This window comes from Oncorhynchus nerka, linkage group LG8, assembly GCF_034236695.1.
Source record: "Oncorhynchus nerka isolate Pitt River linkage group LG8, Oner_Uvic_2.0, whole genome shotgun sequence".
NCBI classification, from domain to species: domain Eukaryota; kingdom Metazoa; phylum Chordata; class Actinopteri; order Salmoniformes; family Salmonidae; genus Oncorhynchus; species Oncorhynchus nerka.
Window position 1 is genome coordinate 18094567 of NC_088403.1, and position 19349 is coordinate 18113915.

Genomic DNA, 19349 nt, shown 5'->3' on the forward strand with positions numbered 1-19349 from the left:
CTCCCAACCTCAGCCCAACCCCACCCACCTGACCTCACCCCAACCTCACACCTCACTCCCAACCTCAGCCCAACCCCACCCACCCCGCCCACGTCACTAACAGAACATATGTACATGCTATACATACAGAGACAGAGCTATAAAAAGATAACACATCTATATGCATATATTTAAGGAAATAACGACAAAAGATGAATCGAGGTAAAGATTTAAAAAGAGGTGTGGAGTAACGAGAATAATCCAAGTGGAAAAGAAGACGAATTTGACTTGATTCCATGTGTATTTTGAAATATTATGTAGTTTTAACAAATTTCTATAACAGTTTTGTCAGTTTTAACTCTTTAAATATAGATAATATCATTGATTTCTTTAGTTTTCTGGATGGATTTTTAGTAGTTAACAAGGAAGGACGTAGTACAAAATCCAGCACCAACCAACTAGATTCAGATGGATTCCACAGACTATGTGAATGTCTTGGAGATTCCCTCCAAGATTGAACTTAATCTAAGAACGACTTTTGTTCACTTTTACCATTCATATCCTAACCTCATCTCTACTATGTGTGTGTGCATTTGATTGACAATGACTGAACAATGTGTGTGCCAAAATGACGGAAGTCTCCACCAAACGGACTACTTTGTACTCGGCTAGAAGAACTCAGAATCTCCTCCACTCTCACCTCGAGGAGTACCCTACATGTAAAAATAATTACAGCTAGCGATATTTCAGTGCAACCTGTCTCCTTGTTTGCAATGTGGTGGATTTATTCATTGAAATGGGAGACTGCTGTCTCTCTTTCTCCCTCTCTCTCTCTCTCTCTCTCTCTCTCTCTCTCTCTCTCTCTCTCTCTCTCTCTCTCTCTCTCGCTCTCTCACTCTCTCTCTGTCTCTCGCTCTCTCTGTCTCTCTCTCGTCTCTCTGTCTCTCTCTCTCTCTCTCTGTCTCTCGCTCTCTCTGTCTCTCTCTCGTCTCTCTGTCTCTCTCTCTCTCTCTCTGTCTCTCTCTCTCTGTCTCTCTCTCTCTCTCTCTCTCTCTCTCTCTCTGTCTCTCTCTCGTCTCTCTGTCTCTCTCTCTCTGTCTCTCTCTCTGTCTCTCTGTCTCTCTCTCTGTCTCTCTCTCTCTCTCTCTGTCTCTCGTCTCTCTCTCTGTCTCTCTCTCGTCTCTCTGTCTCTCTCTCTGTCTCTCTGTCTCTCTCTCTGTCTCTCTCTGTCTCTCTCTCTCTCTCTGTCTCTCTCTCGTCTCTCTGTCTCTCTCTCTGTCTCTCTCTCTCTGTCTCTCTCTGTCTCTCTCTCTCTCTCTCTCTCTCTCTCTCTCTCTCTCTCTCTCTCTCGTCTCTCTGTCTCTCTCTCGTCTCTCTCTCGTCTCTCTGTCTCTCTCTCGTCTCTCTCTCACTCTCTCTCTGTCTCTCTCTGTCTCTCTCTCGTCTCTCTCTCACTCTCTCTCTGTCTCTCTCGTCTCTCTGTCTCTCTCTCTGTGTGATCTGAGGAGGTGTGTTATTTGTCACTCTCTGTGGTGTTGTTTTTCTTTCTTTTCTATTATCAGGAAACACACTTCCACTGTCATCCTCCACAGATCCCCCGTCCAGTTACTGTAGCTAAGGATGATGGCATATGAAGGCAAGGCAACCAATCAGAAGGCTTACTGCCAAACCAAAAGCCAATAACAGGAAATAAGGAAATAAGCTCTTTATTTGCTGTCATCATTGTTATATTCAGCTCAGGAATTCTTGACGTAAATGTTCTGGAATGGTTTAGATTGCACATTTATTGTGTGCATGTGCTGTTATGCTGAGAGCATAACTAGGACCAGGAATAACTTCAGGCCCTAATCACAGCCAATAAGACTGGTAATTCCCACCATTCGCCCTTTGCCAGTCTGCAGATCTGTCTGCCAATACAATCCAACCAAAATGATTTCCCAGTGTATTTTGGAGTGCAACACACTCAATATGTTAAACATATGCACTGGACAAACATGACACTTGTAATTTCTCAATGCTGCTTCTTCTGTGTATCAAGATAGCCTTTTTATTTTTTAAAAGCTTAGTACTCCAATATTCACATCATTCATAACAGCACTCAAATGTTTTGTCTGTTATTTGCTCATCTGTATTGAAGAGGACAAGAATAATCTTAATCTCTCGCTTTTCGCTCAGCTTAGTTTGTTAAATATCAAATTGGGTTGTCGGAGAGGACAACCGAGTTATCTCCATCCATGTAAATGCTAAGGTCAACAAAATGTCATTTATCTGAAATAGTTCATCGACTGCTCTGGTCTGAATGTGCCCATGTTTAAAACATGAGCTACATCAGGTGGTTTGGAATATATATTCGACTGGCCCTCCTGGCCTCCTCTCATTCAGCCCTGCCGCTAGTTCAGATAATTACCAACCTGCTGTGTGGAGGTCTCCAACTCATCTCCAATCTCAGTCTACTTCATCTGTGAGGAGCGAGCCTCTGGAAAAACAATCTATTGCACCACGCTGCTGTGGGGGCTGAGAGGTTGACAGTGGTGTGTGTGTGTGTGTGTGATATGTATCCCATATCTCCTGTGTGTGTGTGTGTGGAGATTGCCCACCGCAGCATCGTGACTCCCGCTCACCAAGAGGAGATCTCACACGAATCTCTTCAGCGGAGATCCTTCCCCTTTTTAATGTGTCAGTTTCAATAGACACAAGGCTCTGCTATATTAACTGCTGAAGGGTGTTTAAAACAGGGTTACATATTTCAAATACTTCACTGTGTCAGTGTCCCAAATAGGGCACTGTTCCCTACATAGTGCCCTACTTTTGACCTATAGGCCCTGGTCAAAATTAGTGCACTGGAAAGGGAATAGGGTGCCATTTGGGACGCTCAGTGTCTCTTTAGGGTTTAACAGCCATTGGCAAACCAGAGAGCTGTGTCTGTATCCATTTCACACTCCAAGAACAAGTTAATCTGTTTTCTGTTCCTTTCGTCGTTGTCAATTCAACATGTGGAGTGAATGTGATTCTTCAACCCGGCATGACATTGGTTTTGTATGTATAGGAGGCCTATTGATACTGTGATACATGCTTTCCCTTCAAAGTAAAGTTTGTTGTGCATGACTGAATTTGACAGAGTGCAGCACAGGGGATAAATATGTCATTATTCTGTCAGTTCACCCACAATGCATCAGAATGTGAAAAGCCTATCATTGTCTTTGTGGGCAAAAATGTGACTGTCTCCCATGAATGGAGTCTCAAGCAGCAAAAAGGAGGTTTAGTGGAATTGATTGAATGCTACTGTAAATTCGTTCAAATGACTAACCTTTTTCTTTGGATATAGACGAAAGGGCTCTGTGATGCTAAAAATGCACTGCTGTCGTTTCAGGTGACGCGTGGAACTCTTCCCTTCTGGGGGTTTTCTGTCACCTATGTTGTTCTATTGTCGCACAATGAGGAAGGGGGCCTTTTAGGAGAACAGACTTGTTGAATTTGGGCATAGGTTTTAACCATCACCTCCCTCGGTTGGCTTTGAATCCCTCTTTACCTGTCTTCTGTTCTGCAGTATATCAACATGCTATTAAAGATGGTTTCAGTCTATTCACCATACTGGATGTCTTCTGTTCTTTCCATATGTTGTGCTGAATGACTGGGTGTAGTACACACAACTTTCTATTACACTCTATCAGAATCACCTTTATTCTCCCAAGTACATTTACACATACCCACAATGCAATGTGCCTCAGTGAGAAGGTGCAGCCAGCAATAGACAATATCCAAGCGGAATACAGACAAGTCAACATAGACATCATACAGAATGTACAATATCAGAACAGTAAACCTAAACCTCTGGAGTAGAGGCTGATTACAGTGAGAATATACCATTTACAGAGGGGCTATATCTATATAAGCATAGGGAGGGATACTGCCGTGGTGAATATATTCAGTGCATTGACAGTGAAAGATGGGGTGTCCGGGGTGGGCAGGGTGGGCGATGATCTTACCTGCACTCGTCCTTGTCCTGAAGGCGTGCAGGTCCTTGACGGATAGCAGGTGACAGAAGATGTGCTGCAGTTTGCGTGAGCAGTGGGCAGACACAGACCCAAACCAGACGGTGATAGTACAGGTAAGGATGATCGATGTGCAGAACAAAGTGACCTGATCAGGAAAACCTTTGGACCCAAGTTCTAGCCGATAACTAGAGCCAATACCCACTAGGCAAACACTAGTTGAATCAGTGATGTTTTCATGTTATTTTAATGAAATTACATGGAACCAATGTGGAATAACTGTTGAATTGACATCTGTGCCCAGTGGGTAGTTTATTCTGGTCAGGTTAGGAGAGGTATTACTCCTGGCTAGTGAGTGGCTTCTCCCACTGTGTCCGTTGTTTTGTGTGTCCCAAACTGTGTCCCGTGTTTTAGCAGTACTGGGAAGGAGATATCAGAGCTCTCTGCAGAACTCCAGCTGTTGTGGCTGCCTGACTAATGTGCTAGTTAAGTAGAAACACTAAATGGCTCTCACAATGTAACAGATAAACAGAGGAGAGATAAACAACGCTCTCCTGAGTGCATGTCCTTTCCATTTGGAGAGATGATTCAAATTCAAGTGTATTGACCTTTTTGTATTGTGAGAGATGGTTTACAGCAGGCTGATCTGTGAAAAGGGAGGCTAGCATAAAAGAGTTGACACTCGATTAAATGTATTTTGGTGGTTATGTTTGCTTTTATTGAACTGAAAGAATACCCAATCAAATCCCTTCTCATAGTACACATTTAGCCATGAGACATTTTAATTAGTGTTACTCCTGGCTTGTACAGTACCTTTATATAGGGCTACTTTATACAGTACATCATTGACCACATTTTGTTTCATTTCATACACTATTACAGCATTTGGACACACAGAATAATATTTTCAGTTCAACACTATTGAAAACAAACACAGTATCTTCACGTAAGGGCCAGTTATAAACATTTAAGAAATGTTCATATATTTTACAAACCGTTATTTATATTACAAACTGTTATTAAAACTGTTACATCAAACGCTAAACTGGTGAACGCTACCTCTAATGAATATGTACTGTATACTGCATCGTAGAAGAAACAGCCACAAACACATTCAATTAAAAAAAAATTAAAATGTTTTCAATTTATTCAGATACTTTACAAAATGCTTTGTATTTGTTTGTAAGCCAAAGTGGGCCACAATGACTTCGTATAGATCTGAAAAAGATGGTGTCACCTTATGAATTGTTTACAGCGATGTACCACAGAAGAAAAAACATTGTATTGTTCAATAATACAGTCCATTATATTATGTGACCATTCAGTTCCAGAGGATACATATGGAATGGAAGCATTTTGGCCAGGGCATCTCCCATGATGCCTCTCTCTGTCTGAATACTGGGGTGGGTGTATTCATTAGAGCAAGACCGTAGCAAATACTTGCAAAATGTTTCGCAACGGAAATCGTTCACTCCTAACGGTAACAAGAGTTTCTATTGGACAAATTCAGGTAGGTCACTCCCCGTTTTATTCTGTTTGCTTCTGTTGGCTTTCATTTGGTTCATTTGGTTCCTAGTGAATTACACCCCTGTGTTGACGAGGTGTCCGGCATAGTCGGGAATTCTGGGTGGAAGTTGCCTGTAGGAACAGATCTAGGAATCGGTTTACCCACCCAAAACTCCTAATTTTAACCATTAGGAGAAAAACGCTAAACTGACCTTAGATCAGGGCCCAGCAGTCAACTGTATCCTATTCCCAGTTAGACGGCGGCTTCGCCCACACTTCCTGTGTGTGAATTCTGGTGTGTGACGCCAGCATGTTCCCAAGGTGCGCTGGTGGTCATCTTGTGCCAACGCTGTTCAGGACAGACAGGGAACCAGCAATGAGGGATACTTTCAACTACAGTCTAAAGGTGATTTATCATAATACTTTCAACCAGACCTAGGTTCAAATAGCCTTTGAAATACTTCCAATATGTTGAGGGTTTGTTTGAGCCCACCTGGAATTCTAGTTGGGTAGTGTTTGCCCATCTTTTGGGACTATTCTATTGGTTCATGGTGCCAGGCAAGCTCAGTCATGCACAAATGCCATTTGAACCCAGGTCTGCTTTTGACTACATTATAAAGGTAATCTTTTCCATTATAATGGGGCTGTTTGATAAATTACGTTTTATAGCGAGAGCAATTTATTCATTCTTCTCATATGCGAAAGAGGTGGAGTGAGGGGAAAACCGTAGAGAAAGGAAGAGGTGTATAAAGAGATGAAGGCCGTATTTGAAAGCATCAATTCTACTCAGTAGCTGATCACCGACTAAGCAGACTGACTGGTCTACAATCATATTAAAACGTTATTGAGGATACAAGGTGATTTGTAGATCAGTCAGTCTACTCAGTTGGTGATCAGAAACTCTCAAACACGACCAGAGACTGACAAGAGTGAAGGGAGAGAGAGAGAGAGAGAGAGTAAGAGGGGAATGTCTGAGAGAGTAAAGGGACATAGAGATAGTGAGGGGACAGAAAGAGAGAGGGAGAGGGGAATGTGTGTATGAGAGAGGGGGAGAGAGAGGGACAGAGAGTGATGGGGACAGAGAGAGAGAGAGAGAGAGTGACGGGGACAGAGAGAGAGACAGTGAGGGGGACAGAGAGAGGGGTGGGCAGAGAAAGAGGGGGGGACAGAGACAGAGAGAGAGTGGAGGGCAGAGAGAGAGAGTCATAGAGGGAGATGTAAAGATAAATAAAACATCTAATGGAACCGAGTGAGAAATAACCAGAAAGAAAGAGCAACTGAGAGAGGTAGAGATGTCTAGCTGGTCCCCAATCTGTCTCTACCCCTTCCTCTTAGCCTGAGAGAGGTAGAGATGTCTAGCTGGTCCCCAATGTGTCTCTATCCCTTCCCCTTAGCCTGAGAGAGGTAGAGATGTCTAGCCAATCCCCAATCGCTCTACCCCTTCCCCTTAGCCCCAACCCTTGATATTTGCAGATCTGTATAGTGGAAGCAATATGGTGCAAGCATCTATCTATCCAGACCCTACAGACATGCTATTATCGAGGGGTTGGGGCCAGAGGGGAAGGATATGGAGCATGGTGGGATCTGCTGCTTGACTGTGTACCTGTTTGATGCCGCCCTTGGAGGTACAGAACATGTAGATGACATAGCCTGGCACAAGAACCATGGATGACAGAGACATGACCCAGCCAATCCCCTGCCCCCACGCCGGGTACACGTACTTCCCCAAGGTCAGGGGGGTCATCTCAATGGCACTGAAGGTAAACACTCCCTGCACACACAGAAACATTTACATTAGGTGAGGTAATAGGTGATGCTCCAGGCCGACTACATCACAGATGTATACCAGATCTCCCAATAATAACCTGCCCAGGGACTGCGGTTGACAATTAGCCTGCTGGCTAAAACCGGGCACTTCTACTAAAATGTTGATTAATGTGCACTGTCCCTGTAAAAATAAATTAACGAAAAAACTGAAGAAAAAAAACACCAGCCGGCCAGATAGGACAAGCTGACAAAATGGGACAAGTCAGCATGCCGGCCAGATAGGACAAGCTGACAAAATGGGACAAGTCAGCATGCCGGCCAGATAGGACAAGCTGATAAAATGGGACAAGTCAGCATGCCGGCCAGATAGGACAAGTTTGACGGCCCATAGATATGTCTAGAACATTGATCTTCCCATATTGATACAGCCCTATGGGCCACTGTGAAAACATACAGTACTACATGCCTTTTTTCAGGACTAACTCATCCACAGGTTTATTCTGGACAGAGACTGATTGTGAACACTGAGTAGTGTTGTATCTGTCATAGTGTTGTTCTATTCTTGTCCCATTTCTTACTTAACTTCTTAAGGTATAGGGGGCAGCATTTTCACTTTGGATAAATAGCAATACTTCACATGTCTGGCAGCTGTGTTTTTTTGTATTTGTTTTGTGTGTGTTTTTGTTTTGTACTAAATGGTAAAAGAAAATCCATTAAAATAAAATACACGTATACTGAACAAAAATATAAACGCAACAGGTAAAGTGTTTCTCCCATGTTTCATGAGCTGAACGCAGGAACTTTCCATACGCACAAAAAACATATTTCTCTCAAATGTTGTACACAAATGTGTTTACATGCCTGTTAGTGAGCATTTCTCCTTTGCCAAGATAATCCATCCACCTGAAAGGTGTGGCTTATCAAGAAGCTGATAAAACAGCATGACCATTACACAGGTGCACCTTGTGCCGGGGACAGTAAAAGACACTCTAAAATGTGCAGTTTTGTCACACAACACAATGCCACAGATGTCTCAAGTTTTAAGGGAGAGTGCAATTGGCATGCTGGCTACAGGAATGTCCATCAGAGCTGTTGCTAGAGAATTGAATGGTAATTTCTCTACCAAAGTCGTTTTAGGGGATTTGGCAGCATGTCCAACTGGCCTCACAACCGCAGACCATGTATATATCGTGTGGGCAAGTGGGCAAGCAGTTTGCTGATGTCAACGTTGTGAACAGAGTCCTCCATGGTGGCGGTGGGGTTATAGTATGGGCAGGCATAAGCAATGGACAACGAACACAATTGCATCTTGTCTATGGCAATTTGAATGTACAGAGATACCGTGACGATATCCTGAGGCCCATTGTCGTGCCACTCATCACCTGCCATCACCTCATCTTTCAGCATGATAAAGCACGGCCCCATGTTGCAAGGATCTGTACAAAATCCCTGGAAGCTGAAAAAATGTATTCATTATGCCCTATATAGGAAATAGGATGCCATTTGGGACCCAACCAGTGTTTCTGAGATACAGGGTTAAGTATAATTTCCCTGAGGATTTAAACACATTGAAAGCCAATGAGAAGCCTGAATGGAAATGGCAGTTACCAGGCAGATTGCCGGAGTGAAGAACTTCCAGCAGAGCTTCCACCAGCCGCAGGGCCGATAGCCGATCATCTCTTCAATGTCCCCATAGAACTTATCAGCTCCTAAAACAGAGAGAGAGAGAGAAGAGAGAAGAGAGAGAGAGAGAAGACAGAGAGAGAAGAGAGAAAGAGAGAGAGAGAGAGAGAAGAGAGAGAGCATTGAACAAACTACACAGGTGACAATTTATAGGTTATATGTCAAGACAGCCTAAATGTTATCTGTAGGCTATATCCCAAGTGGGACTGTTGATGTGCTTTTGAGTTAGCTAGGCAGCCAGCTTACTCAGTGAAGTGAAAACTTGGATGAGCAATAACCTTTTAAAAGTAAATTACAACAAAACTGAGATCATGCTCATGGGCCCCAACTCCCTCATCAAGAGACTTTATCAACTTTGGCATAACCGGGTTAGTGGAAAATAATAAAGGAAAATATATTTTTAAAAGATGGACAGTTGAAGTCGGAAGTTTACACTTAGGTTGGAGTCATTAAAACCCGTTTTTCAACCACTCACACACATTTCTTGTTAACAAACTATAGTTTTGGCAAGTTGGTTAAGACATCTACTTGTGCATGGCCCACGTAATATTTCCAACAATTGTTTACAGACAGATTATTTCACTTCCAAATGGTCAGAAGTTTACATTCACTAAGTTGACTGTGCCTTTAAACAGCTTGGAAAATTCCAGAAAATGATGTCATGGCTTAAGAAGCTGATTGACTCAAATTATGTCAATGAGCCTATTTGAGGTGTACCTGTGGATGAATTTCAAGGCCTACCTTCAAACTCAGTGCCTCCTGGCTTGACATCATGGGAAAATCAAAAGAAATCCGCCAAGACATCCTTGGGAGCAATTCAAACCACGTTCATCTGTACAAACAATAGTACGCAAGTATAAACACCATGGGACCACGCAGCCATCATACCGCTCAGGAAGGAGACACGTTTGGTCTCCTTGAGATGAACGTACTTTGGTGCGAAAAGTGCAACTCAATCCCAGAACAACAGCAAAGGACTTTGTGAAGATGCTGGAGGAAACGGGCCCAAAAGTATCTATATCCACAGTAAAACGAGTCCTATTTCGACATAACCTGAAAGGCCGCTCAGCAAGGAAGAAGCCACTGCTTCAAAACCGCCATAAAAAAAGCCAGACTACGGTTTGCAACTGCACATGGGGACAAATATTGTACTTTTTGGAGAAATGTCCTCTGGTCTGATGAAACAAAAACAGAACTGTTTGGCCATAATGACCATCGTTATGTTTGGACGAAAAAGGGGAGGCTTGCAAGCCGAAGAACACCATCCCAACCGTGAAGCACGGGGGTGGCAGCATCATGTTGTGGGGATACTTTGCTGCAGGAGGTATTGGTGCACTTCACAAAATAGATGGCGTCATGAGGGAGGAAAATTATGTGGATATATTGAAGCAACATCTCAAGACGTCAGGAAGTTCGAACTTGGTCGTAAATGGGTCTTCCAAATGGACAATGAACCCAAGCATACTTCCAAAGTTGTGGCAAACTTCCAAAGTTGTGGCAAAATGGTTTAAGGACAACAAAGTCAAGGTATTGGAGTGGCCATCACAAAGCCCTAACCTCAATCCTATAGAAAATTTGTGGGCAGGATTGAAAAAGCGTGGGCGAGCAAGCAGGCCTACAAACCTGACTCCGTTACACCAGCTCTATCAGGAGGAATGGGCCAAAATTCACCCAATTTATTGTGGGATGCTTGTGGATGGCTACCTGAAATGTTTGACCCAAGTTAAACAATATAAAGGCAATGCTACCAAATACTAATTGAGTGTATGTAAACTTCTGACCCACTGGGAATGTGATGAAAGAAGCTGAACTAAATCATTTTCTCTACTATTATTTTGACATTTCACATTCTTAAAATAAAGTGGTGATCCTAACTGACCAAAGACAGGGAATTTTTACTCTGATTAAATGTCAGGAATTGTGGAAAAACTGAGTTTAAATGTACTTGGCTAAGGTGTATGTAAACTTCCGACTTCAACTGTATATAATGCAGTAACCACTTCCTATGTTTCTACCTACTACTATTACCTACCTACCTAGAACAATTACTAAGGACATTTACAGTACCAGTCAAAAGTTTGGACACACCTACTCATTCAAGGTTTTTTTTTATTTATTTTTTACTATTTTCTACATTGTAGAATAATAGTGAAGACATCAAAACTATGAAATAACACATATGGAATGATATAGTAACCAAAATTGTTAGAACATTTTAAATATATTTTATATTTGAGATTCTTACTAGCCAACCTTTGCCTTGACAGTTTTGCACACTCTTTTCATTCTCACAACCAGCTTCCTGAGGTAGTCACCTGGAATGCATATCAAATAACAGGTGTGCCTTGTCAAAAGTTCATTTGTGGAATTTCTTTGCTTCTTAATGCGTTTGAGCCAATCAGTTGTGTTGTGACAAGGTAGGGGGGTACACAGAAGATGGCCCTATTTGATTAAAAAAAAATCCATATTAAGGCAAGAACAGCTCAAATAAGCAAAGAGAAATGACAGTTCATCATTACTTTAAGACATGATGAACTTTTAAAGTTTCTTCAAGTGCAGTCGCAAAATCACAATTCCAGTGGGTCAGAAGTTTACATGCACTAAGTTGACTGTGCCTTTAAACAGCTTGGAAAATTCCAGAAAATGATGTCATAGCTATAGAAGCTTCTGATAGGCTAATTGACATAATTTCAGTAAATTGGAGGTGTACCTGTGGAAGTATTTCAAGGTCTACCTTCAAACTCAGTGCCTCTTTGCTTGACATCATGGGAAAATTAAAAGAAATCAGCCAAGACCTCTTTGGGAGCCATTTCCAAACACCTGAAGGTTCATCTGTACAAACAATAGTACGCAAGTATAAACACCATGGGACCACACAGCCGTCGTACCGGTCAGGAAGGAGACACGTTCTGTCTCCTAGAGATGAACGTACTTTGGTGCAAAATGTGCAAATCAATCCCAGAACAAACAAGTCCTATATCGATATAACCTGAAAGGCCACTCGGCAAGGAAGAAGCCACTGCTCCAAAACCGCCATAAAAGTCCAGACTACGGTTTCAACTGCACATGGGGACAAAGATCGTACTTTTTGGAGAAATGTCCTCTGGAGGAAAAATGGGGAGGCTTGCAAGCCGAAGAACACCATCCCAACCATGAAGCACGGGGGTGGCAGCATCATGTTGTGGGGGTGCTTTTCTGCAGGAGGGACTGGTGCACTTCACAAAATAGATGGCATCATGAGGAGGACAATTATGTGGATATATTGAAGCAACATCTCAATACATCAGTCAGGAAGTTAAAGCTTGGTCGCAAATGGGTATTCCAAATGGACAATGACCCCAAGCATACTTCCAAAGTTGCGACAAAAATGGCTTAAGGACAACAAAGTCAAGGTATTGGAGTGGCCATCACAAAACCCTGACCTCAATCCCATAGAAAATGTGTGGGCAGAACTGAAAAAGCATGCGCGAGCAAGGAGGCCTACAAACCTGACTCAGTTATACTAGCTATTTCAGGAGGAATGGGCCAAAATTCACCCAACTTATTGTGGGAAGCTTGTGGAACGCTACCCGAAACATTTGACCCAAGTTTTTGACCCAACAATTTTAAGGCAGTGCTACCAAACACTAATTAAGTGAATGTAAACTTCTAACCCACTGGGAATGTGATGAAAGAAATAAAAGCTATTAAATAAATCATTTACTCTACTATTATTCTGACCATTCACATTCTTAAAATAAAGTGGTGTTCCTAATTGACAGGGAATTTTTATATCGGATTAAATGTCAGGAATTGTGAAAAACTGAGTTTAAATGTATTTGGCTAAGGTGTATGTACATTTCCGACTTCAACTGTGTATATATATATGCAGTACCAGTCAAAGGTTTGGACACAAGTCAGTGTCTTTATTTTTTCTATTTTCTACATTGTAGAATAATAGTGAAGACAAACTATGAAATAACACATGTAGTAACCAAAAAAGTGTTAAATCAAAATATATTTTATATTTAAGATTTTTAAAGTAGAATCTCAAATATAAAGTAGTGTCCAAAGCTGCCTTGATGATTCTCTCAACCAGCTTCAATTACAGGTATGCTTGTTACAAGTACATTTATGGAATGTCTTTCCTTTGAGCCAATCAGTTGTGTTGTGACAAGGTAGGGGGGTATACAGAAGATAGCCTTATTTGGTAAAAGACCAAGTCCATATTATGGCAAGAACAGCTCAAATAAGTAAAGAGGAACGACAGCCCATTGTTGCTTTAAGACATGAAGGTCAGTCAATCCGGAAAATATCAAGAACATTGAAAGTTTCTTCAAGTGTAGTCACAAAAAGCCTCAAGCGCTATGATGAAACTGGCTCTCATGAGGACCGCCACAGGAAAGGAAAACCCAGAGTTACCTCTGCTGCAGAGCATAACTTCGTTAGAGTTAACTGCACCTCAGATTGCAGCCCAAATAAATATTTCACAGAGTTCAAGTAACAGACACAGCTCAACATCAACTGTTCAGAGGAGACTATGTGAATTAGGCCTTCATGGTTGAATTGCTGCAAAGAAACCACTACTAAAGTACAACAATAATAAGAAGAGACTTGCTTGGGCCAAGAGACATGAGCAATGGGCATTAGACCGGTGGAAATCTGTCCTTTCGCCTAATGAGTCCAAATTTGAGATTTTTGGTTCCAACCGCCATGTCTTTGTGAGACGCAGAGTTGGTGAACGTATGATCTCCGCATGTGTGGTTCCCACCCTGAAGCATGGAGGAGGAGGTGTGGTGGTGCTTTGCTGGTGACACTGTCTGTGATTTATTTAGAATTCACGGCACACCTAACCAGCATGGCTACCACAGCATTCTGCAGCAATACGCCATCCCATCCTGTTTACGCTTAGTGGGACTATCATTTGATTTTCAACAGGACAATGACCCAAAACACACCTCCAGGCTGTGTAAGGGCTATTTGACCAAGAAGGAGAGTGCCGGAGTGCTGCATCAGATGGCCTGGCCTCCACAATCACCTGACCTCAACCCAATTGAGATGGTTTGGGATGAGTTGGACCGCAGAGTAAAGGAAATGCAGTCAACAAGTGCTCAGCATATGTGGGAACTTGGAAGAATATTGGAACATTCCAGGTGAAGCTGGTTGAGAGAATGCCAAGAGTGTGCAAAGCTGTCATCAAGACAAAGGGTGGCTACTTTGAAGAATCTGAAATCTAAAATATGTTTTGATTTGTTTAACACTTTTTTGGTTACTACATGATTCCATATGTGTTATTTCATATAAATGTATATGTCATCATGGTTAGTGTTCTCCATGGTCAGTCTGTCATCATGGTTAGTGTTCTCCATGGTCAGTCTATTTGTCACACCCTGACCATAGAAAGCTGTTTATTCTCTATGTTGGTTGGGGCGTGATAGTGACTAGGGTGGGTCATCTAGGTGATTTGTTTGTCTATGTTGGCCTGGTATGGTTCCCAATCAGAGACAGCTGTTTATCATTGTCTCTGATTTGGGATCATATTTAGGCAGCCATTTCCTCATTTGTGGGATCTTGGCTATGTATAGTTGCCTAGTAGCACTGTTAGCGTCACGTTTCGTTTGTGCGTTATTGTTTTGTGTGGTGAGTTTCGATTTATTAAAATATGTGGAACTCTACGCACGCTGCGCCTTGGTCTACCCATTTCGACGAACGTGACACTGTTCTTATGTTTAGTGTTCTCCATGGTCAGTCTGTTCTCATGTTTAGTGTTCTCCATGGTCAGTCTGTCATCATGTTTAGTGTTCTCCATGGTCAGTCTGTCATGTTTAGTGTTCTCCATGGTCAGTCTGTCATCATGTTTAGTGTTCTCCATGGTCAGTCTGTTCTTATGTTTAGTGTTCTCCATGGTCAGTCTGTTCTTATGTTTAGTGTTCTCCATGGTCAGTCTGTTCTTATGTTTAGTGTTCTCCATGGTCGGTCTGTTCTTATGTTTAGTTCTCCATGGTCGGTCTGTTCTTATGTTTAGTGTTCTCCATGGTCAGTCTGTCATCATGTTTAGTGTTCTCCATGGTCAGTCTGTCATCATGTTTAGTGTTCTCCATGGTCAGTCTGTTCTTATGTTTAGTGTTCTCCATGGTCAGTCTGTCATCATGTTTAGTGTTCTACATGGTCAGTCTGTCATCATGTTTAGTGTTCTCCATGGTCAGTCTGTCATCATGTTTAGTGTTCTCCATGGTCAGTCTGTCATCATGTTTAGTGTTCTCCATGGTTAGTCTGTCATCATGTTTAGTGTTCTCCATGGTCAGTCTGTCATCATGTTTAGTGTTCTCCATGGTCAGTCTGTCATCATGTTTAGTGTTCTCCATGGTCAGTCTGTCATCATGTTTAGTGTTCTCCATGGTTAGTCTGTCATCATGTTTAGTGTTCTCCATGGTTAGTCTGTCATCATGTTTAGTGTTCTCCATGGTCAGTCTGTCATCATGTTTAGTGTTCTCCATGGTCAGTCTGTCATCATGTTTAGTGTTCTCCATGGTTAGTCTGTCATCATGTTTAGTGTTCTCCATGGTCAGTCTGTCATCATGTTTAGTGTTCTCTATGGTCAGTCTGTCATCATGTTTAGTGTTCTCCATGGTCAGTCTGTTCTTATGTTTAGTGTTCTCCATGGTTAGTCTGTTCTTATGTTTAGTGTTCTCCATGGTCAGTCTGTTCTTATGTTTAGTGTTCTCCATGGTCAGTCTGTTCTTATGTTTAGTGTTCTCCATGGTCAGTCTGTTCTTATGTTTAGTGTTCTCCATGGTCGGTCTGTTCTTATGTTTAGTTCTCCATGGTCGGTCTGTTCTTATGTTTAGTGTTCTCCATGGTCAGTCTGTTCTTATGTTTAGTGTTCTCCATGGTCAGTCTGTTCTTATGTTTAGTTCTCCATGGTCGGTCTGTTCTTATGTTTAGTGTTCTCCATGGTCAGTCTGTCATCATGTTTAGTGTTCTCCATGGTTAGTCTGTCATCATGTTTAGTGTTCTCCTGGTTAGTCTGTCATCATGTTTAGTGTTCTCCATGGTCATGTCTCTGTCATCATGTTTAGTGTTCTCCATGGTCAGTCTGTCATCATGTTTAGTGTTCTCCATGGTCAGTCTGTCATCATGTTTAGTGTTCTCCATGGTGTCTGTCATCTCCATGGTTAGTCTGTCATCATGTTTAGTGTTCTCCATGGTCAGTCTGTCATCATGTTTAGTGTTCTCCATGGTCAGTCTGTCATCATGTTTAGTGTTCTCCATGGTCAGTCTGTCATCATGTTTAGTGTTCTCCATGGTCAGTCTGTCATCATGTTTAGTGTTCTCCATGGTTAGTCTGTCATCATGTTTAGTGTTCTCCATGGTTAGTCTGTCATCATGTTTAGTATTCTCCATGGTCAGTCTGTCATCATGTTTAGTGTTCTCCATGGTCAGTCTGTCATCATGTTTAGTGTTCTCCATGGTTAGTCTGTCATCATGTTTAGTGTTCTCCATGGTCAGTCTGTCATCATGTTTAGTGTTCTCTATGGTCAGTCTGTCATCATGTTTAGTGTTCTCCATGGTCAGTCTGTTCTCATGTTTAGTGTTCTCCATGGTCAGTCTGTTCTTATGTTTAGTGTTCTCCATGGTTAGTCTGTCATCATGTTTAGTGTTCTCCATGGTCAGTCTGTTCTCATGTTTAGTGTTCTCCATGGTCAGTCTGTTCTTATGTTTAGTGTTCTCCATGGTCAGTCTGTTCTTATGTTTAGTGTTCTCCATGGTCAGTCTGTTCTTATGTTTAGTGTTCTCCATGGTCAGTCTGTTCTTATGTTTAGTGTTCTCCATCTGTCAGTCTGTTCTTGGTCAGTCTGTTCTTGTTTAGTGTTCTCCATGGTCAGTCTGTTCTTATGTTTAGTGTTCTCCATGGTCAGTCTGTTCATCATGTTTAGTGTTCTCCATGGTCAGTCTGTCATCATGTTTAGTGTTCTCCATGGTCAGTCTGTTCTTATGTTTAGTGTTCTCCATGGTGGTCTGTTCTTATGTTTAGTGTTCTCCATGGTCAGTCTGTTCTTTTATGTTTAGTGTTCTCATGTTTAGTGTTCATGGTCAGTCTGTCATCATGTTTAGTGTTCTCCATGGTCAGTCTGTTCTTATGTTTAGTCTGGTCAGTCTGTCATCATGTTTAGTGTTCTCCATGGTCAGTCTGTCATCATGTTTAGTGTTCTCCATGGTCAGTCTGTCATCATGTTTAGTGTCAGTCTGTCATCATGGTCAGTCTGTCATCATGTTTAGTGTTCTCCTGGTTAGTCTGTCATCATGTTTAGTGTTCTCCATGGTCAGTCTGTCATCATGTTTAGTGTTCTCCATGGTCAGTCTGTCATCATGTTTAGTGTTTCTCCATGGTCAGTCTGTCATCATGTTTAGTGTTCTCCATGGTCAGTCTGTCATCATGTTTAGTGTTCTCCATGGTCAGTCTGTCATCATGTTTAGTGTTCTCCATGGTTAGTCTGTCATCATGTTTAGTGTTCTCCATGGTCAGTCTGTCATCATGTTTAGTGTTCTCCATGGTCAGTCTGTCATCATGTTTAGTGTTCTCCATGGTCAGTCTGTCATCATGTTTAGTGTTCTCCATGGTCAGTCTGTTTAGTGTTCAGTCTGTCATCATGTTTAGTGTTCTCCATGGTCAGTCTGTTCTCATGTTTAGTGTTCTCCATGGTCAGTCTGTTCTTATGTTTAGTGTTCTCCATGGTTAGAGTGTCATCATGTTTAGTGTTCTCCATGGTCAGTCTGTCATCATGTTTAGTGTTCTCCATGGTCAGTCTGTCATCATGTTTAGTGTTCTCCATGGTCAGTCTGTCATCATGTTTAGTATTCTCCACGGTCAGTCTGTTCTCATGTTTAGTGTTCTCCATGGTCAGTCTGTTCTCATGTTTAGTGTTCTCCCTGGTCAGTCTGTCATCATGTTTAGTGTTCTCTATGGTCAGTCTGTTCTCATGTTTAGTGTTCTCCATGGTCAGTCTGTTCTTATGTGTAGTGTTCTCCATGGTCAGTCTGTTCTCATGTTTAGTGTTCTCCATGGTCAGTCTGTCATCATGTTTAGTGTTCTCCATGGTCAGTCTGTTCTCATGTTTAGTGTTCTCCATGGTCAGTCTGTTCTCATGTTTAGGGTACTTTTACACACTTATTTGATGTGATTTTAACGGTTGATCCTGCTGGTTTTCTTGTGTATGTAAAGAGACTAGTATTAACTGTACATGTTTAAACAGGATGAATGCTTGTAGAAAACAACAATGGTAGATCCTATATTTTCCTAATGGTACAGAAGCTTACTGTGTCCTACCATAGAACCAGGAAATCGAGACGGTTTCGAAGAAGACGAGGAAGAGGAGGCACATCCCGCTAGCAGAGTAGTAATCAAACAGCTTGAAGACGTACAGACCACCCTGGGGAAGCAGCCATAGAGGGTTGTTAAAAAGCTAAACACACACACACACACACACACACACACACACACACACACACACACACACACACACACACACTCTGTTACCTGTGTAATGTTGGAGAAGCCGATGAGGAAGGAGATTAGACAGACGCCGAGGATAAAGACCTTCTTCCTCTTCCTCAGCACCATGGGGAACTCATCCATCAGAGCTGTGACGAAGCCCTCCACAGTACAGAACTACAGGCAGAGCACACAGGTTAACACACACACACACGTTGGCTCACTCAGGTCTTGCACCAGAGAACTCTAAAAGGCTACCAACTTCTGCAGGGCCACCTGGACGCTTCTGTTGAAAATGAAAATAACAGTGGTAATTCTATGTAATGTCTACTCAGTAGCAACAAGCCACTTGTAACATATCTACCTGCCATTCTGTTATTCTCTTTGTTCTGCTGTAATGAATTGTAACATTGGCTTGTCTGGTTCTCACCACTAACACCTCTCCTCCCTTCCTAGTTATCTGGGTGCCAGGTGACTCTAGGTGGGATCCTCACCTGGCTGTCTAGGCCCAGCATCATCAGCATGGAGAAGAACAGGATGGCCCACAGGGAGGACATGGGCAGCTGAGTCACGGCCTGGGGGTAGGCCAAGAACGCCAAGCCTGGGCCTTGAGTTAGACACCACACCAAACACAGTGAGCTAAATCTGGGCCTTGAATTAGACACCACACCAAACACAGTGAGCTAAATCTGGGCCTTGAGTTATACACCAAACCACATCATTGAGCCTCAGCCCACATTGCATAATCACACTTCACTGCACACCTCAAATGGACACAGTAATGCACACCATGATAATAATTGTGCCATGTGAAATCTCTTCTGTTGAATAAAAAGCGTAGGTTTGACTTCCTTCGTGTATTGTATCTTACATGTATCTAAGAAACCAATCATTTACTTTGCTTCATTTTTCAACTGATGAATTGATTAGGAGCACTATTACCCCTTTAA

At 42.2% G+C, this 19349-nt stretch overlaps 1 protein-coding gene across 2 annotated transcripts in view; it reads right to left on the reverse strand.

The window, feature by feature from the left end:
• Positions 1–4677: 4677 nt before the first annotated feature.
• Positions 4678–19349, reverse strand: part of LOC115127925 (sodium- and chloride-dependent GABA transporter 1-like) — a 42251-nt gene continuing 27579 nt past the window's right edge. Inside the window, exons 10-16 of one of the 2 annotated variants that reach the window (XM_065021481.1) lie at positions 18894–19006; positions 18445–18576; positions 18235–18337; positions 8853–8953; positions 7081–7248; positions 5690–5826; positions 4678–5609 (exon numbers count right to left, since the gene is read on the reverse strand). In XM_065021481.1, coding sequence (XP_064877553.1) covers positions 5731–5826; positions 7081–7248; positions 8853–8953; positions 18235–18337; positions 18445–18576; positions 18894–19006 — 713 coding nt within the window. In that variant the 3' untranslated portion in view covers positions 4678–5609; positions 5690–5730. Of the gene's footprint in view, positions 5827–7080; positions 7249–8852; positions 8954–18234; positions 18338–18444; positions 18577–18893; positions 19007–19349 lie in introns of both variants that reach the window. The other variant, XM_065021480.1, reaches the window with a different exon arrangement.